The sequence below is a fragment of the Cyprinodon tularosa genome, unplaced genomic scaffold, assembly GCF_016077235.1.
Source record: "Cyprinodon tularosa strain WSP-4 unplaced genomic scaffold, ASM1607723v1 ctg280, whole genome shotgun sequence".
NCBI lineage: Eukaryota > Metazoa > Chordata > Actinopteri > Cyprinodontiformes > Cyprinodontidae > Cyprinodon > Cyprinodon tularosa.
This window is the reverse complement of record NW_024038986.1, coordinates 169,815-188,364: the sequence shown is the minus strand read 5'-3', so window position 1 is coordinate 188,364 and position 18,550 is coordinate 169,815. Positions and strand designations below refer to the sequence as shown.

The 18,550-nt window shown below is 47.3% G+C and overlaps 1 protein-coding gene across 1 annotated transcript; it reads left to right on the top strand.

Moving 5' to 3' along the window:
* The first annotated feature begins 642 nt into the window (after nucleotides 1-642).
* On the top strand, nucleotides 643-18,550 carry LOC119786837 (protein-serine O-palmitoleoyltransferase porcupine-like). Its single transcript, XM_038290386.1, has 13 exons — nucleotides 643-790; nucleotides 3,009-3,145; nucleotides 3,235-3,427; nucleotides 3,772-3,815; nucleotides 5,435-5,616; nucleotides 5,688-5,818; nucleotides 12,113-12,238; nucleotides 12,306-12,406; nucleotides 12,490-12,566; nucleotides 16,511-16,574; nucleotides 17,215-17,300; nucleotides 17,762-17,872; nucleotides 18,397-18,550. The coding sequence occupies exons 2-13, from the start codon at nucleotides 3,010-3,012 to the stop codon at nucleotides 18,496-18,498; spliced, it is 1,353 nt and encodes a 450-aa protein (XP_038146314.1). The 5' UTR covers nucleotides 643-790; nucleotide 3,009; the 3' UTR covers nucleotides 18,499-18,550.

Below are 18,550 nucleotides of genomic sequence, written 5' to 3'. Positions count from 1 at the left end.
TGATCCTCTCTGCTGTTCTCACCTTCTTCCAGTCTGAGGCGCTGCAGCCTCCACACCACACAGTGAGACAGCTGCTCAGAACGCTCTCTATGGTGCTTCTGGAGAAGGTTCTGACCCAGGTTCATGATCATTTTTCTTCAAAGATCCATGTTTAGCTCATCAGTTTTTGTTAGCGTCATGAATGAAATGAAACAAAATAATTTTGACATTGTTGACGGAACCAACACTTGTCCAGTGTCCACACCCAGGACAGGGTGTTTGATTGTTCTAACTTTGATTTGCAGCCTAGATGATGCTCACACTAAAACCTGGCGGGATTTTAATTCCAGCAATAATAAAATAATCAGGTTTTATTTTAAATGTGAAGAATTGCAACTTTGACGGTGAATAAACCACCTAGTTTGATTTAATAAGGCAAACCTGCCACTCACAATAAGGCGGACATGTTTGCGTCTCTTTGCCACAGGCTCGAGAAAAGACGGAACCGCGCACGCGGCTTTTCTCTAGCTGTATCAGAGCCAGAACCTCATGATAAACGCGCGAGTCTTTCTGTTAAACAGGAAAATATCAGCTGAAAGAATGAAGAAAAGTTTTCCCATAAAGGTGACGTATTTCCCGTGATGCCGGTGACGCTGTTTCCGGTGTGGAGCAGCTGGAGCAGGAACACAGATTTTACTGCGGGATGAAATCAGGCTGAGATTAGAGACCAGCAGGAACATCTGGAAACATCTGCTGCTCCAAACTTCCTCCGGCTTCAGGGACAACTGTAGAGTTTCTCCCCCAGGATCAGGTCAGGATTTTCCTTCCCTCCAAACTTTATTCACATCGATCCCAACTTTTCCAGCTAAAGTCTCCCTGCTTCTCACAGATACAGATGAAACGGCATAAAAAGGTGAAAAAAAGTTAACCAAATACAATATATGACCAGAGATTAATTAATTAACTTATATATTAGGATTTATTGTGAAATAAAATCCTAAAACGTTCAAATTTAGGAAGATAATTCGTGGGAATTTTTTCATCTAAGTATTTATACCTTTTATTTTCCATTATTATTTTGGATTGATTGGATTCATTTCCTTTTTTCTTCTTCTCATATTTGTAATAAACTAAAATGAATGAACCAGATATGTTTAATAGTAATTTAATTTTGAATTATATTTCTCTGTAGCAGAAAATTCAATCAGTCAGATTCCTTCAGATAAATCCGTTATTAAAATAGTGAGATCTAATTAAATAACTGATTTATTGCTAACCATAGTAGAGATATTATGATGCTGCGGTACTTTGATAAAATGGAGCAAATAAAGGAAATTAACAGGGAATTAGTCTCAGCAGAGATGTGATGTTTTTACATTTTATGGGCTGTAGTTTTAGTATGAAGTGAATCTATGTCTCCTGCCTGGGATGTCCTCTCCCACAGGGACCCTGGTCCACCAAGCATCTGAAGCTGTTCTAGCATCACTTCTCAGCTGGAAACGCCATCGTAGAAACAGATCCATCAGAAGCTACAGATCCTACGCTAACCTCAACCTGGAACCGGCTCAGCTGTAGCTTAGGCAACATCTTAAAAAAGTTCTCCATCTGACCTTTGACCACAACCAGCTCCGTCCCGTCGGTTCGTCTGGGTTTATGACCCAGCAGGTCCGGTTCAGACCGGTTCATTTCAGAATTTTTGCAATATCTGAGGAATATTGCCAAAAATGAGAAATCTCCTGTCCAGGGGTGATGCTGAGAAACTAGTCCATGCATTTGTTACTTCAAGGCTGGACTATTGTAATTCTTTTCTATCAGGAAGTCCACAAACTGTAGTTAAAAGCCTTCAGCTGATCCAAAATGCTGCAGCCAGAGTTCTAATGAAAATGAAAAAGAGAGATCATATCTCTCCTATCCTGGCTTCTCTTCATTGGCTTCCTGTTAAATCCAGAATAGAATTTAAAATCCTTCTTCTCACATATAAAGCCTTAAATGGCCAAGCTCCATCTGATATCAGAGATCTGATTGTTCCTTATGTTCCTAACAGAGCACTTCGCTCTCAATCTGCAGGTTTACTAGTGGTTCCTAGAATTTCTAAAAGTAGAATGGGAGGCAGATCTTTTAGTTATCAGGCTCCTCTCCTGTGGAACCAACTACCAGTTTTAGTCCGTGAGGCAGACACCCTGTCTACTTTTAAGGCTAGGCTTAAAACTTTCCTTTTTGATAAAGCTTCTAGTTAGAGTGGCTCAGTTTATCCTGAGCTATCTCTATAGTTCTGCTGCTATAGGCTTAGACTGCTGGAGGACATAGGGACCCCTTTTTCATCATTCTGCTTCATTCTATCTCTATTCTCCCACTCTGCAGAATCTGTTAGTTCAATCTCTAACGTTCTGCTCTCTCTGCTTTTTCTCATAGTAGCTTCATCTGGTCTGTTCCTGTTTGGCTGTGACTCCATCCTGGAGAGAAATATCAGCTGTGCTGCTGCCATCAACACCTTTGTTTCTAGATGTTGGAGCTTGGCCTGTTTTCCAGTGTAGTCCTGTTTCTCTGACTGTGACTAACTGGATGTGCTCTCTTCATCCTCTGACATGGGAGCTGGCTCGGAGCTCGTCTGCCTGGCTGTGTGTTTCCTGGACGGGGCCGCCTGTGGAGCTGGTTGACAGTTGCCTTTTGTATCTATGCTTCTTTTTCTATGTCTGCTTCTGTCTCCTTGAACCCCAGTGGGCCTCAGCAGATGGCCGCTCACACTGAGCCTGGTTCTGCTGGAGGTTTCTTCCTGTTCAAAGGGAGTTTTTCCTCTCTACAGTCGCTACAGGCAGCATTGGTTCAGACCGGTTCAATGGTGCTGTCCCAGCTGCCGGTCCTGGTTTTCTGCAGGTGTGGACGATCTGGGAGAGAGAACTGTGAATATTATGTTTTAATGAGTGACTCTAGGATGTTTCTATGTGAATAAAGTTTGGGGCCCCTGGGAGCCGCCCAGTCTCAGGAGCCCGCCTGGACTGGTCGTCCTCAGTCCGTGTTTCTGTGTGCAGGATGGAGCTGAGCGACAGGCTGCTGATTTGGAGGGAGCTGGCAGAGAGCTGCGGCGTCTCTACTCTGCAGCAGAGCCTTCAGCAGGTCTGGAAGCTGCTCCTCCTCTGCCTCGTCTGCAGAGTCGTCTTAAGGCTCGGTGAGCATCAGCAAACAGGAAGCCTTTCACCTTTCCACTGTTTGCTAAGAAAAGAGTCACTTCAATGTTTCCCTGTTTCTGTTTCTTAGGTGTTTGGGCGCCGGTGAAGCACGTCGTCTCCATGCTGACTGGAACGTACGGCCTCTTCCTGTTCCTGGATCTGCACACGCTGTGGGTTCTGCTGCTCGCCGTCAGCTGCTACCTCAGCCTGCTGCTCTGCAGGCGCTCAGGCAACAAAGGCCTCTTTGTCTCCGCTGTTATCCTGGTCTACCTCCTCATCGGGTGAGAACCCCGCCGGCTGACTGAGCGGGGTTTCTGGGAATGAGCCGGACGCTCAGAGATGATTTAGGACCTTTACAGTCCATTCAGCTGCAGCTGATTCACTTTGAGACCTGGAGAGACTCGTAGTTCAGCTCGTTTAGAAGCAGGATTTTAAGAAAAATAATTTGTTTTTCAGTTTGTGAAGCTCTTCTGGAATTTAAAGTCTTTAAAAATAGTTTTTAGATGAATTGCGCCTGTAGATTATCATTATTTAGCATGACTGTTTCTGTCAGATGTTTTATTAAGCTTCAGACGTTCTGAGTTTGTCTCTAAAAGTTTGAAAGAAATGTCTTGATTTGTTTTAGAGAGCTGCATTTCATTGACATGGGAACCTGGAATAAAATCCGAGGTAAGAACCAAATAATCCCGCCTGTTAGCCGTCCTCAGCTTAGTGATTTCTCCAATTCTCAGATTTTAGGACAATTTTTTTCAGTTGTTCCACGCAGCTACTGCTCACACCGTACGACTAAACCCTGCGGTTTAGTCGTACGGTGTGAGCTCACAGCTCACATTCTATGTTCGGCCCGACGCTCTCATGCTGTTCACACTGCACGACCATAATCTAGGTTTTTCTATGGAGAGATATTTGTGCCATCGGTTTCAGTGCGCAGGAACCAATCCGAACCAAAACCGGTCTGGCGCACGCTCAACTCTGAAAAACCCTCTCAACACACTGTTCTCACACTCAGTTTCATCTCTGCTCGCGCTCGACCTGCTCTCTCTCCGCGCTCAACACCAGCTGTGCGCTCGGCTGTTTATCCGCTCGATCGACTCTCTGCGCTCGCGACTTCAGCAATGTATGTAAATGAACCATACCATCAGCCAATCACGCTCAGCTTCTTTTCATCCAATGAAAGCATTCGTTCCAAAAATACTAAATCCGGTTACTGATCACTGATTCTTTTACCCGATTTAAAAAAAAATTCTGGAACTAAAACAAAACACCATTCCTAATATTGGAATATTTTGAGGCATCCATAAAAATTTAACATATCCATAATATTTTTTAATCTATATATTGTTGAACCATACTTCAATGTGAAATATCCTCCCTATTTTTCTTTTAAAACAGCAAATTTTAATCCATGTCAATAGCAGGTAAAAGAGATGGATGAGGCAATGATCTAATAACTGTTTTACTGAAGTTTATTTGAGATAATTCAAGATAACCGGAAGAACGAATGCTTTCATTGGATGAAAAGAAGCTGAGCGTGATTGGCTGATGGTATGGTTCATTTACATACATTGCTGAAGTTGCGAGCGCAGAGTCGATCGAGCGGAGAAACAGCCGAGCGCACAGCTGTTGTTGAGCGCTGAGAGAGAGCAGGTCGAGCGCGAGCAGAGACGGATCCGAACACGCGCAGAGATGAAACTGAGTGCGAGAACAGTTGAGAAGGTTTTTCAGAGTTGAGATTGGTTCCTGCGCGCTCAAACCAATGGCACAAATATCTCTCCATATTTATCTGGAAGCCAAACAAATAGAAGAGGAATATGAAGCTCACTAGAGTGAAACATGCTGCCTTGGCAATTTCTGCACTTAAGTGCTGAAAGCCCTAAAAAGAAAAGGCGACGACGTATTTGGAAACAGACAGAACTGCATTTCACTCATTGCATCCCTGCCATGCTGCTGTGTTTACAGAAGAATCCTGCGCACTGAGCGATTTGCCCACGACGGTCGGGAGAAAACATGTTTGGATTGATTTTCTTTCATGAGAGGCTGATCGCCGCTCGTTACCCCGTGTACAATACACGACACATGACGAACGATCAGGCTGAAAGTCGGCTCGATCGAAAGATTCTCGCACGACTGGAAAATCGCCCTGAAAATCTCAGTGTACGCCTACTTTAGAGAGAAAATGGAGGAAAGATTGATTGTAAATTCTAATGTAGTCATTTCCTGGTCCAGCCCTGACCCAGGCTGGTTCCTGCTGAAGTGAGGGCAGAGCCACTCTGAGTGTTTTATGTCAGGTTCTCAGATGGTGGTGGCCATGAAGGTGATCTCACTGGCCTTTGATCTGGACAGAGGAACCGTGAACCAGCTGCCGTCTCCTGCTGAGTTCCTCGGTTACGTTTTCTTTGTGGGCAGCGTCGTCTTTGGGCCGTGGATCAGCCTGTCAGGCTACAGGAACGCTCTCAATGCAACGAGACTGGTGAGACTTTTATTTCTGTCCAACGGTTTTCATGTGTGGTTCTGGTTCTGATCCGGTGGTTTGTCCTCCAGAACTACGCCTGGCTCCGAGGTTCGGTCCTCAGTCTGCTGAAAGCTCAGCTCTGCCTGCTGGTGTCCACCTGCGTCGCTCCGTATCTCTTCCCGCTCTTCCTCCCCCTCTATGGAAACTCAGTCACACAGAAGTAAGTGATTGATGTCATGATTTAGCATCATCAGAGATGCACAGACTGACGACGGCGGCGTCTGCCTAGACTGACGACGGCTGCGTCTGCCTAGACTGACGACGGCTGCGTCTGCCTAGACTGACGACGGCTGCGTCTGCCTAGACTGACGACGGCAGCGTCTGCAGAGACGGGCGACAGAAGCGTCTGCCTAGACGGACGACGGCGGCGTCTGCCTAGCCTGATGACGGCAGCGTCTGCCTAAACGGACGATGGCGGCGTCTGCCTAGCCTGATGACGGCGGCGTCTGCCTAGACGGACGACGGCGGCGTCTGCAGGGACGGGCGGCGGAAGCCTTTACCTAGACGGACGATGGCGGCGTCTGCCTAGTCTGATGACGGCGGCGTCTGCCTAGACGGACGACGGCGGCGTCTGCAGAGACTGACGACAGCTGCGTCTGCAGAGACTGACGGAGGCTGCGTCTGCAGACTGACGACGGCTGCGTCTGCAGACTGACGACGGCTGCGTCTGCCTAGACTGACGAAGGTTGCGTATGCAGAGACTGACGAAGGCTGCGTCTGCCTAGACGGACGACAGCGGCGTCTGCCTAGACGGACGACGGCTGCATCTGCCTAGACTGACGACGGCTGCGTCTGCAGAGACTGACGGAGGCTGCGTCTGCAGAGACTGACGACGGCTGCGTCTGCAGAGACTGACGATGGCTGCGTCTGCCTAGACTGACGACGGCTGTGCTGCAGAGACTGACGACGGCTGTGCTGCAGAGACTGACGACGGCTGTGCTGCAGAGACTGACGATGGCTGCGTCTGCCTAGACTGACGACGGCTGTGCTGCAGAGACTGACGACGGCTGTGCTGCAGAGACTGACGACGGCTGCGTCTGCAGAGACTGACGACGGCTGTGCTGCAGAGACTGACGACGGCTGCGTCTGCAGAGACTGACGACGGCTGTGCTGCAGAGACTGACGACGGCTGTGCTGCAGAGACTGACGACGGCTGCGTCTGCAGAGACTGACGACGGCTGTGCTGCAGAGACTGACGACGGCTGTGCTGCAGAGACTGACGATGGCGGCGTCTGCCTAGCCTGATGACGGCGGCGTCTGCCTAGACGGACGACGGCGGCGTCTGCAGGGACGGGCGGCGGAAGCCTTTACCTAGACGGACGATGGCGGCGTCTGCCTAGCCTGATGACGGCGGCGTCTGCCTAGACGGACGACGGCGGCGTCTGCAGAGACTGACGACAGCTGCGTCTGCAGAGACTGACGGAGGCTGCGTCTGCAGACTGACGACGGCTGCGTCTGCAGACTGACGACGGCTGCGTCTGCCTAGACTGACGAAGGTTGCGTATGCAGAGACTGACGAAGGCTGCGTCTGCCTAGACGGACGACAGCGGCGTCTGCCTAGACGGACGACGGCTGCATCTGCCTAGACTGACGACGGCTGCGTCTGCAGAGACTGACGGAGGCTGCGTCTGCAGAGACTGACGACGGCTGCGTCTGCAGAGACTGACGACGGCTGCGTCTGCCTAGACTGACGACGGCTGTGCTGCAGAGACTGACGACGGCTGTGCTGCAGAGACTGACGACGGCTGTGCTGCAGAGACTGACGACGGCTGCGTCTGCCTAGACTGACGACGGCTGTGCTGCAGAGACTGACGACGGCTGTGCTGCAGAGACTGACGACGGCTGCGTCTGCAGAGACTGACGACGGCTGTGCTGCAGAGACTGACGACGGCTGTGCTGCAGAGACTGACGACGGCTGCGTCTGCAGAGACTGACGACGGCTGTGCTGCAGAGACTGACGACGGCTGTGCTGCAGAGACTGACGACGGCTGCGTCTGCAGAGACTGACGACGGCTGCGTCTGCAGAGACTGACGACGGCTGCGTCTGCAGAGACTGACGACGGCTGCGTCTGCAGAGACTGACGACGGCTGCGTCTGCAGAGACTGACGACGGCTGCGTCTGCCCTCTTTGAAATTGTTGGAATCAGTTTATCTTAGCAGTGTGAGATAGAAGGGTTAACAGTGGTTTTAGCCATGCTATGCTAACCTGCTGATGTTTTTATTGCTTTATTTTATTTCCTGTTCTGATTGGTCAGAGCTGCTTCATCACCTTTAGGAAAATATTTCAGCAGATGGGAAATAACTTCTGCTTATTTCCTGTTTTAGTTTAAAGTTGAAAGTTTTCTAATCGACCAGATCAGCAGCGCTTTTAAAGACATTAAGAAGGACTTTGTTTGTAACGTGACGCCTGGCGCAGGTTGAAGTGGAACCCAGACATTTGGGATGATCTTCTCCTCTTTGCCACCAGGCTGGTTTGCTGTTTTATTGTGAAGGAGGGGGCGGGACATTCTCCTTCTGCCCCCCCTCCTGGGTAAAGCTGTGCAGCTCTCCATGTGTAGGTGGAGTCCTCCTTCCCTCCTCATGTGAGGTTTCACCCACAGCTGGACCTCCTTTTTAACAGGTCAGCAGAAGATGCACTGAACCTGGACCTCCAGTTGTTCCTGGACCACCCAGGGACAGAGGTTCTGTTAGTGAACCTCCTTACTCCACCAGAAGCTCCGCTGGCTCACAGAGAAGAGTTGACTGACAGGCGGGAATCAGTCAGCTTCTTGGAGATGATGGTGGAGAACTTTCTGAAGCATCCTGGTCGACGTTCAGGACGGTTCAGGATCATCTCTGCTGTTTGTTAGATGTTCTGGTCCCGATCAGAACCAACCAGAAACCAGAGCTGTAAGCAGAGCTGTTCTAGACATGAAGGCCACTGCTGTCCTGAGATGATGAAGGTTCCTCCTCCTCCTCCTACTGGTCAGGGTTTAGATGTTGGCTCAGTTCTTCACTGGTGAATTCTCTCTGAATGAAGTTTAAACATGTAGTCTTTTTCCACTTATAATTTAGACTCAGACTTAAACTCAGCTTTATTAATCCCTTGGGATTACTCCTTTATGGAGATTCTGGTTCCAGCAGCTGAGTACAAAGAGTTAAAGCAAGATGCCATTAAAGATCAAATACAACAGACAATCTTAAAAGAGGAGTTGTACAGCTTGATGGCCTGAGGAGCAAAGGAGTTCAGCAGTCTGTTGCTCCTGCATTTAGGGAGCAGCAATCTCCTCTGAGTGGTGAAGACAGTGCGCAGTGGGTGGCTGGCATTGTGCATAATGTCCAGCAGTTTAAGTGTCCTTGTCCCTGCCACCGTCCCCAGAGGGTCCAGCTTCTAGCCAATCACAGAGCCGGCTGGCCTCACCAGTTTGTCCAGTCTGGAGGCGTCCAGAGATGCAGAAGAGGACACTGGCAACCACAGACTGGTAGAACATCTCCAACAGCTTATTGCAGATGTTGAAGGACCTCAGTCTCCTCAGGAAGTCCATTCTGCTCTGTGTCTTCCTGTGGAGGTGGTTGTTGTGTGTGTTGACCAGTCCAGTTTATTATCCAGCAACATCCCAAGGTATTGGTATGAATCCACAGCCTCCACCTCAGCCCCCTCCACCAGTACCGGCTTAGTCTTTGCTCCTTTCCTCCCACAGTCTATGACCACCTCCTTCGTCTTGGAGATGTTAAGCTCCAGGTGGTTGATGCGGCACCAGGTGGCCCCTAGTCCCCCACCAGACTCCTGTCCTCCTCCTCTCTGTGGTCCCTGCACCCCACCATGGCTGAGTCATCTGTGTACTTCTGGATGTGACACAGCTCAGAGGTGTACCAGAAGTCCGAGGTGTATAAGGTGAAGAGGACAGGAGCCAGCACTGGGCCCCTGGGGGCTTCACTGCTGCTGACCACAGTTTCAGAGATGGTTTCTTTCAGCCTGACATACTGTGGCCTGTCTGTGAGGTAGCTGGAGATCCAGGGCCCCCGTAGGGGTCCACTCCCAGGCTATTCAGTTATTGTCTGAGCAGGGAGGGCTGGATGAGCTGGAGAAGTCCAGGAAGAGAATCCTTGCTGCTTCCCTTCTCCAGGTGGGAGTGGACTCTGTGTAGTAGGTAGAGGACGCCATCCTCTGCTCCTCATCTGGCCGATGGTGCCGCTCCATGGTCTTCATCAGATGTGATGGAAATCATTCAGCTCACTGGGCCGCTGTGATGCAGGATGTCTTCCATAGGGTAGGCTGAGGTTGAAGACCAGTTCTAGTGGTTTCCACGGTTCAGTAGCGCAGGTTTTCAGTAGCTGTGGACGTTTTCCTGGGTAGCAGTCTCCTCAGCTGTTCTCTGGCCTGGTCTGTGGCGATGTGAGGCAGGGAAGGTGTTGAGGTGGTGCTTCAGGAGCAGAGTAGGAGGACGGGGGGGGGGGGGGGGGGGGGGGGGGGGGTGAAATGTGGGAAGAAGGGGAGATGGCTGCTGCAGCAGTGTAGCAGTGGCTCATCGGCTTGTCAAACCGGTTTACCCGGTTCAGGTCATCTGTCCTCTCCGTTGCTCCTCCAGCCGTCCTGGTCTTTGTGGCTGTGATGTTCTCACACGGCTCTCCTGTTTTTCTCCTTCAGCTGCTGAAGTCTGCTTCACTTCCTGTTTCCCTTCACCGACAAACTTCCTCTGAATTACAGAGAAATTCTTTTTTTCTTTTAAAAATTTAAGTTTAATATTGAAAATATTTTCTGCTTTTCTTGTTTCCACTTCCTGATTTTTTTCTAAACCAACCTGGGAGCAGAAAACCTGATCAGCTGTGGTTTAGATATAAAATCTCTCATCTGTTGAAACACTAATAAAACATTTTAATTGGACTAAATAAGGATTCAACTGCTTAAGTGATTAACAGCGAGGAAAATAACATTAGTTCTCCCACTTAGAAACCATGGAGGGTCTGAAATTGTCACTGTAGGTTCATGTCCACTGTGAGAGACATAATCTAAAAAAGAAAAAATCACAATATATGATTTATTTTAACTGTTTATTTGTATGATCCAGCTACAGAGAAGTATTTGAACACTTAAGAAAATCTTGGTTAATATTTGGTCCAATAGCCTTTGTTTCCAGAGGTCAAACATTTCCTGTAGGTTTTCACCAGGTTCGCACTGCAGGAGGGATTTTGGCCCACTCCTCCACTAAATCTACTCTAGATCAGTCAGGTTTATGGCTGTCGCTCCCTACAAAGATTCTCTATTGCGTTTAGGGTTATGGAGACTGTCTAGGCCATGCCAGAACCTAGATCTACTTCTTCCAGATCCACTCCTTGGTCATCCTGGCTGTATTTTTCGGCTCATTGTGATGCTGGAAGACCCAGCCTCCACCCATCTTCACTGCTCTAATTGAGGGAAGGAGGTTGTTCCCCAGAATCTACCAGTACATGGCCCCGCTCATCCTCTCCTAATACAGTCACCCTGTCCCATGTGCAGAAAAACACAGCCACAGCATGATGCTACCACCACCATGCTTCACAGTAGAGATGGTGTTCTTGGGATGGTTCTCATCATTCTTCTTCTATGGCTAGTGGAGTTATGACCATAAAATTCTATTTTGGTCTCATGACTTTCTCCCATGACTCCTCTGGATCATCCAGTTGCGTATTAACAGCAGATGGGCCTTGACAGGTGCTGGTTAAAGCTGGGGAACCTTCCGTTCCATGCATGATTTCCAAACCATGTATTTTCAACCGTAACCATGGAAATGGTGGTCCCAGCTTCTCCTGTCTAGTTCTGGGCTGATTTCTCACCTTTCTTAGGATCATTGAGATCCCACCAGGTGAGATCCTGCATGGAGCCCCAGCCTGAGGGAGACTGACAGCCATGTTTAGCTTCTTCCATTTTCAGTGGAGCTTTTTCCACCAAGCTGCTGGTTATTTCCCTGTTGCCCTCTCCAGCCTGGTGGAGGTGGACAGTTTAGTCTCTGGTGTCTTTGGTCTGGGTCTTGTTAGTAGTTGCATTCTTCCTGATTGTCTGGACAGGTGTCTTTATGCAGCTAACCACCTCAGAGTGGTGCATCTAGTTTAGGAGAATAGATGGAGGCGGACATTTTGAAGGCAGACTAACAGGGTCAAGGTTCTAGCTGATAGAAAGGGTACAGATAAATATTTTAAAAAATCATAGATTGTGATTCCTGTATTTTTTTAAGATAATTTCTCTCACAGTGGATATGAACTTCCCATGATAATTTCAGAACCTCCATGATTTCTAAGTGGAAGAACTTAGAAAATAGCGCATACTTATTTTCCTCACTGTCACGACTTAATTTCCGACGGGATCATTTTTTCCCAGCTGCTGTTTTTTCAGTAGAAGAGTCTCTGACCTTCTGTTGAAGTTATGAGAGTTTGACACTGAAGAAGAGGAGGAAGATGAAGGTCAGCTGCTGACTGGAGCCTCTGCTTTGCTGTGCAGATGGCTGCGGGCCTACGAGAACGCCGTGTCCTTCCACTTCAGTAATTACTTCGTGGGTCATCTGAGTGAAGGCACCAGCATGTTGGCTGGAGCAGGATTCACTGAGGAGAAAGACAAAGTCCACTGGTAGGTTCTGCCGCTGGACCCGCCCAGCTGTCGGTGAAACCGTGACGACGCTCTGCTGTGTGTTCAGGGATATGAGCGTGGTGAAGCCTCTCAGCGTGGAGATGCCTCGCTCCATGGTGCTGGTGGTGGTCTCCTGGAACATCCCCATGTCCCAGTGGTTAAAGAGCTGTGAGTCCAGCATCCAGACCTGTATGATGGAGAACTTCACCTGTTTTACAGCGCATGGATGATCTCTCCTCTGTCTCCCTCAGATGTGTTTAAAACCTCCATGAAGCTGGGGACGTTCCCAGCGATCCTGGTGACCTACACGGCCAGCGCCCTGCTGCATGTCAGTGAACTTTAGCCTGCTTCTCTGTCCGGTCTGGTCCGCCTGTAGCTCGTCTCATTCCTCCACCTGTGTGTAGATGTGTGTGTGTACTTGTATATGTGACCTATTTAGGACCGTTTTTGGTATATTTGCTGACCTTCTGAGGACCAACAGGCCTCATGGGGACCAAAGGCTGGTCCTAATGTGGGGTTGGGTTATACTGATAGAATATGACAGATTTATTTTGTCATTTTGTAAAGATGAGTGTATGCAAAAAGAAATTTAGTTTGAAACAGCTCTAGACAATATCATTTTTTGAAGTGCAGCCTTGAAAACAATAATAAATACATTATTAGCAGTCTAATGGCGGTGGGGAAGAAGCTGCTGCAGAACCTGCTGGTCCTGCATTGAATGCTGTGAAGCCTCTTCCAGAGATGGCAAAGTACTCACTTTCCGTACTTGAGTAAAAGTACAGATACTTGTGTTAAAAAATACTCCGGTAAAAGTGAAAGTACTGATTAAACTTCTTTACTCAAGTAAAAGTAACAAAGTACATTCCTTGTAAATTTACTTAAAGTATAAAAGTAAAAGTAGAAACCACTTTTTTCATGCCGTTGCCTACATTTTAAATGGATGTCTGCCAATAGGACTAGATCTCCGTTGTGTTCATTTCCAATCATCTCGTCGTCCATGCTACTATGCTAACGCCACCGCCACCAAGCTGCAATGATTTGCCGCCAATGAATACCGCCGAATCTGTGGATTCATCTTGTAGTGGTGCGTCAAATGCAACGTAGATTCCCATCCAATTAGATTGAATTTGGTATTGATGACGTGAAAAATAATAACGGTAACTCCATTGAAATGATTCAAAACTGAAGTAACGAGCCAATTTTTTAAAATGTAAGGAGTAGAAGTAAAAAGTCGCCATAAAAATAAGTAGTAAAGTAAAGTAAAAATATCAGAAAAATCTACTTGAGTACAGTAACAAAGTATTTGTACTTCGTTACTTCCCATCTCTGGCCTCTTCCCAGAGGGCAGCAGGGAGAACAGTCCATGGTGGGGGGATGAGGGGTCATTGATGATGTCACGGGCTCGGGACACGCAGCGCTGGGATGAAATGTCTTTAATGGAGGGAAGAGGAGCCCCCATGATCCTCTCTGCTGTTCTCACCTTCTTCCAGTCTGAGGCGCTGCAGCCTCCACACCACACAGTGAGACAGCTGCTCAGAACGCTCGCTATGGTGCTTCTGGAGAAGGTGGGGAGGATGGGGGGGGGGTGGCTCTCCTCATCCTCCGCAGGAAGTCCAAGCGCTTCTGGGCCCTTTGGACCAGTGAGGTGGTGTTTCCAGTCCAGGTGAGGGTGTCTGTGATGAATGTGGTGCTGCTGACCACCTCTACAGCTGAGCTGTTCATGAGCAGTGGAGCGTGGTTAGGCCGCTTCTTCCTGAAGTCCACCATGATCTCCTTGGTCTTCTCCACCTTCAGGATCAGGATGTTATCTCTGCTCCACCAGCTGCTCCACCTCCTCTCTGTAGTCCAGGTCGTTGTCGTCTCTGATGAGGCCCACCACCGTGGTGTCGTCTGCAAACTTCACCATGTGATTGGTGGTGAACCTGGGGACGCAGTCGTGTGTCATCAGGGTGAACAGCAGGGGGCTCAGGACGCAGCCCTGAGGGGAGGGGCTTAGACTGATGACATCAGAGGCGTTCTGTCCGACCCGGACTGACTGAGGTCTGTTGGTGAGGAAGTCTAGCAGCCAATAGCAGAGGGGTGTATTGAAGCCCAGCTGTTCCAGTTTGCCCATCAGATGCTGTGGGATGATGGTGTTGAAAGCTGAACTGAAGTCCAGGAACAGCATCCGCACGTGGGTGTTCTTCTCCTCCAGGTGTGCCAGGCTCAGGTGGAGAGCAGCAGAGATGGCGTTCTCAGTGGAGCGGTTCGATTGGTAGGCGAACTGGAACGGGTGGAATGTTGGCAGCAGACTGGAGACGATGTGTTCTTTAACCAGCCTTTGGAAGCACTTCATCATGATGGGAGTCAGAGCGACAGGCCGCTAATCATTGAGGGAGGTGACCTGAGGCTTCTTTGGGACTGGAATAATGGAGGCAGACTTGAAGCATGCTGGCACTATGGATTGGTCCAGCCAGCTGATCTGCACACTCCTTATACACCTGCCCAGGTTAGTTATCAGGCCCTGGGGCCTTCCTTGGATTGACTCTCCTCAGAGTTTTCCTCACTTCAGCTACGTCCAGGTTTAGTGGCTCCTCCCCCTGGTGTGGAACAGCTTTCACTGCTGGAGGCTGTTTAGTGCCTCAAACCTTCCTAAGAAGTTGTTTAGTTTATTTATGAAGTCAGTGTTTGCTGCATCTACCAGGGGGGAGGGTGTGTTGTAGTTTGATCATCCGAATGCCTTTCCACATCCTCCTGGTGTTGCTGTCGTCGTGGAAAACATCCTGGATTTTCTGGCTGTGGTTCTGCTTCACTGATCTGATGACAAGGTTTAAGTCGCCACGCGCTGTTCTTAGTGCCTCTTTATCACCAGACGTGAAAGCTGATTTCGGTGCTTTTAGCAATTTCCGAACCTCTCCATTTATTCAGGGTGGTTGGTTGGCCCGGGTGGTGATGTTGTTTTTGATGCTGACATCCTCAATGTATTTGTTGATGTAGTTTGACACAGTCATGGCATACTCATCTATATTTAATAAGTTGTCATATGTTGCTGCAGCCTTGAAGATGTTCCAGTCAGAGCATTCCATTCAAAACAGTCATGGAGTGTCTCCATGGCGCCCTTAGACCACACTCTGACCTCTTTAACTGTCGGTTTAGCCCTGATCAGCTGGGGCTTATATGCAGGGATAAGCACGACTGAGAGGTGATCTGATGAACCGAGGTGGGGGTAGGGGGGCTGCTCTAAATGCATCTTTGATGTTAGAGTAAACCAGGTCTAACATATTTTCACCCTGACTTGCAAAGTCCACATGTTGGTAAAAATGAGGGAGGACAGTCTTCAAGTTAGCCTGGTTAAAATCCCCAGCAATGATGAAAACAGCCTCTGTGTGCAGATTGGAGCTCAGAGATAGCCTGGTATAGAGTCTTCATGGCCTCTTCAGTGTTAGCGCTGGGGGGGCACATAAACAGCAGTGATGCTAACCACACTGAACTCTCTGGGCAGATAGAACGGCCTGCAGTTAACAGTCAGAAACTCGATGTCAGGAGAGCAGAAGCTGGCGGCTGATCCAGCATTTTTACACCAATTGTTGTTGATATAAACACAGAGTCTTACCGCTTAGTTATTATCTTCCTATCGGTGCGGTACAGCGTTAGCCCCTCCAGGTTAGCAGCAGTTACTAATCTCCTTCTTTGATGACAGTTCCAGTCGGAGATGATCCATTTTGCTTCTTTGATAATGGTTGGGCTTAAATGCAGTAAGTAAAATGAATGTAAGTCAATGTCTTAATACGGATAGAAATACAAACTTGGGTGTGTGAGTAATGTGTGGGCATGTATTTATTACATGGTGGGGACCATTTTCCATAAACCTTATGACATCATGGGGACTCTAGTGGGGACCAATGTCTGGTCCACATTGGTTCAAAAGCTGTTTTAGGCTTAGGTGTCTAGGAGTAAGGTGAGAATTGAGTTTCGGTTAGGATAAGGATTAGGATTAGGGTTAGGCTTAGGTATGAACATTTAATGGTTAGGTGTAGGATTAGGAAGTCAAGTTAGAAGGAATGGAAGTCAATTGAAGGTCCCCACAAAGATAGAAAAACTTTCTTGTGTGTGTGTGTGTGTGTGTGTGATTGGTGCTGAGTGGGAGGATAACGTTTATATTTTACTAATTAACTGAGGAACTTTTTTGGTTGAGAGTTTAACGTTTCTCTTGTGAATGTCTTTAAGGTTTTTAAGCTGTTTTGTTGATTTAAAGGCTGTTTGGACTGAAGCTGGTTTTTGAATCTTCTTCAGGGTCTGAGTTTTCACCTGGGAGCTGTTCTGCTCACGCTGGGATTCATCACCTACGTGGAACACGGTACGCTGTGATGGCTGCAGGGCCGAACCCGCCTTTATGGGCCAGTAGGTGGCAGCAGCGACGCTCTCCAATAGAAAGCTCAAAAATATTAAATAAATTGTTAGTATATTAATCATAAACTACCGGGAAAAAAATAGAAGTTAATTCTTTGCATCAAAATACTGAAATTAAATCCGACAAATATAGAATTTATCCCTGCAGTCATCCAGGAGTTTATGTGTCATTAGAGATAAATCATTGAATGTTTAAATCACACAGGAAATGATTCATTCAGGCGGCATAAATGTTTGAATATTTGTACAATTTTCACAAATACCTTCTTGGAAGTGTATCTGAAACATGGAGGCTGTTCTCCTGCTGGTAAATATTTATGCCTGACCGTCGGCCTGTAATCCACCTTCAGTGTAAATCAGTCGCTGCCTGCCACAGAAATAAAAACATAGAGCGAATAACAGACGAGTTTCTAAATAAATTGGTAACTAAAGCAGGAGGAGATATCTAAAGAAAGCTGCTTGATTTTAATACAGCAAATACTAAATAAAAATATACATATAAATAAGGTAAATTGTCTCTCCTATTGGGTTATCCTTGGTGCATGTCGATTGATGAATTATTGTCTCCATCTTTTGCATGTAATCAGTGCTGAGGAAGAGGATGGCCTTCATCCTTAATGCCTGCATCCTGTCCAGACCCTGTGCCTCAGACTGCAGCCATCGACACAAGAAGGTAGACCTAAAGCTCTGCTCTGCTCCAAAGCCAAGAAAGATTGAAGAATTGCTTCTCAATCAGCTTCTCTGATGGAAATAACTTCATCAATAATCTCTATTTAATCTGATAGAGCCTGTTGAGGCAGCTAAAGTTCAGGTCATGGTAAGGAGTTCCATCCTCCAAGATCAGAGCTCATGAAGAGAAATAATTAATAGGAGCAGGAAGCTGCAGAGCAGCTAGAAAATGAACGTTAGTAATTTATTTCTGTCACCAGTAGATGGAAAACTGCTCCAACACATTAATACCAGAACCAACGCTGAGCTATTGATGAAAGATCTTCTAGATGTTTCTGATTCTCCTTCTTTTTGCTTCTTTTTGTGAATCGATGATGTCTGTTGCCTTTCTGAGGTTTATTAATCAGTCGAACACCGACTTTATAAACGCTTCTGATTCGCTTTAAACTTTGTTTTTCTTCTCAGAATGTTTGGGTTCTGCTGCTGAACCTGGTTTTCAGCCTGATGGTGGTCTTCCATCTCGCCTACTTGGGCTCCATGTTTGATCCTGGATCAGATGAACAGGAAGTAGAAGAGGTAAACGCATCTTCTGTGTTGCTATGGAAACCTGATGGTGGCGCTGTAGTTTCATCATTTCCAGATAAGATCCTCTCCAAGCCTAAACAGGAAACTCATACTAAGAGATGTCTGACTGTATGAAGAAATGAGCTGCAAAGCGGGATTATTTTAATCTGGGTTATATTTTAATCTTAGAGGGGAAGCATGATAAGTTAACTTGATCCAAGAAAAATGCTGATCTAGTCTTTAAGCTTTTCACTTCAGAACATTTAAACATTTTAGTTGTGACTTTAAAGGGATTTTATTTTTATGAGAAGGGTTGTTGTTCTGGCATTTATTAGAGTTTTTATTAGAAATAAATCAAATCTGTTTTTTGAAAAGAAGCAGAGTAAATCTACCTGCTTTATTTCTAACTTTGCTGTATTGTTTTCAGTGATTTCTGTTTTTTCTGAGACTAATTGAAAAATGTGATTAACTCTGCAGTCTGGTTTCAGTTTGGGCTCCTGGCAGCAAACATCATTTGGTTATTTCTCTGTTTCCAGGGTTACGCGGCCCTCCACACCATACAGAGATGGTCTGAACTGAACTGGGCCGGCCACTGGGTCATTTTCGCTTCTTGGGTTTTCTACCGTTTGATTCAGTGAAATGATGCTGCAACAATAAAACTGTTTTTCTAATAAAATGTTTCCACTGAGA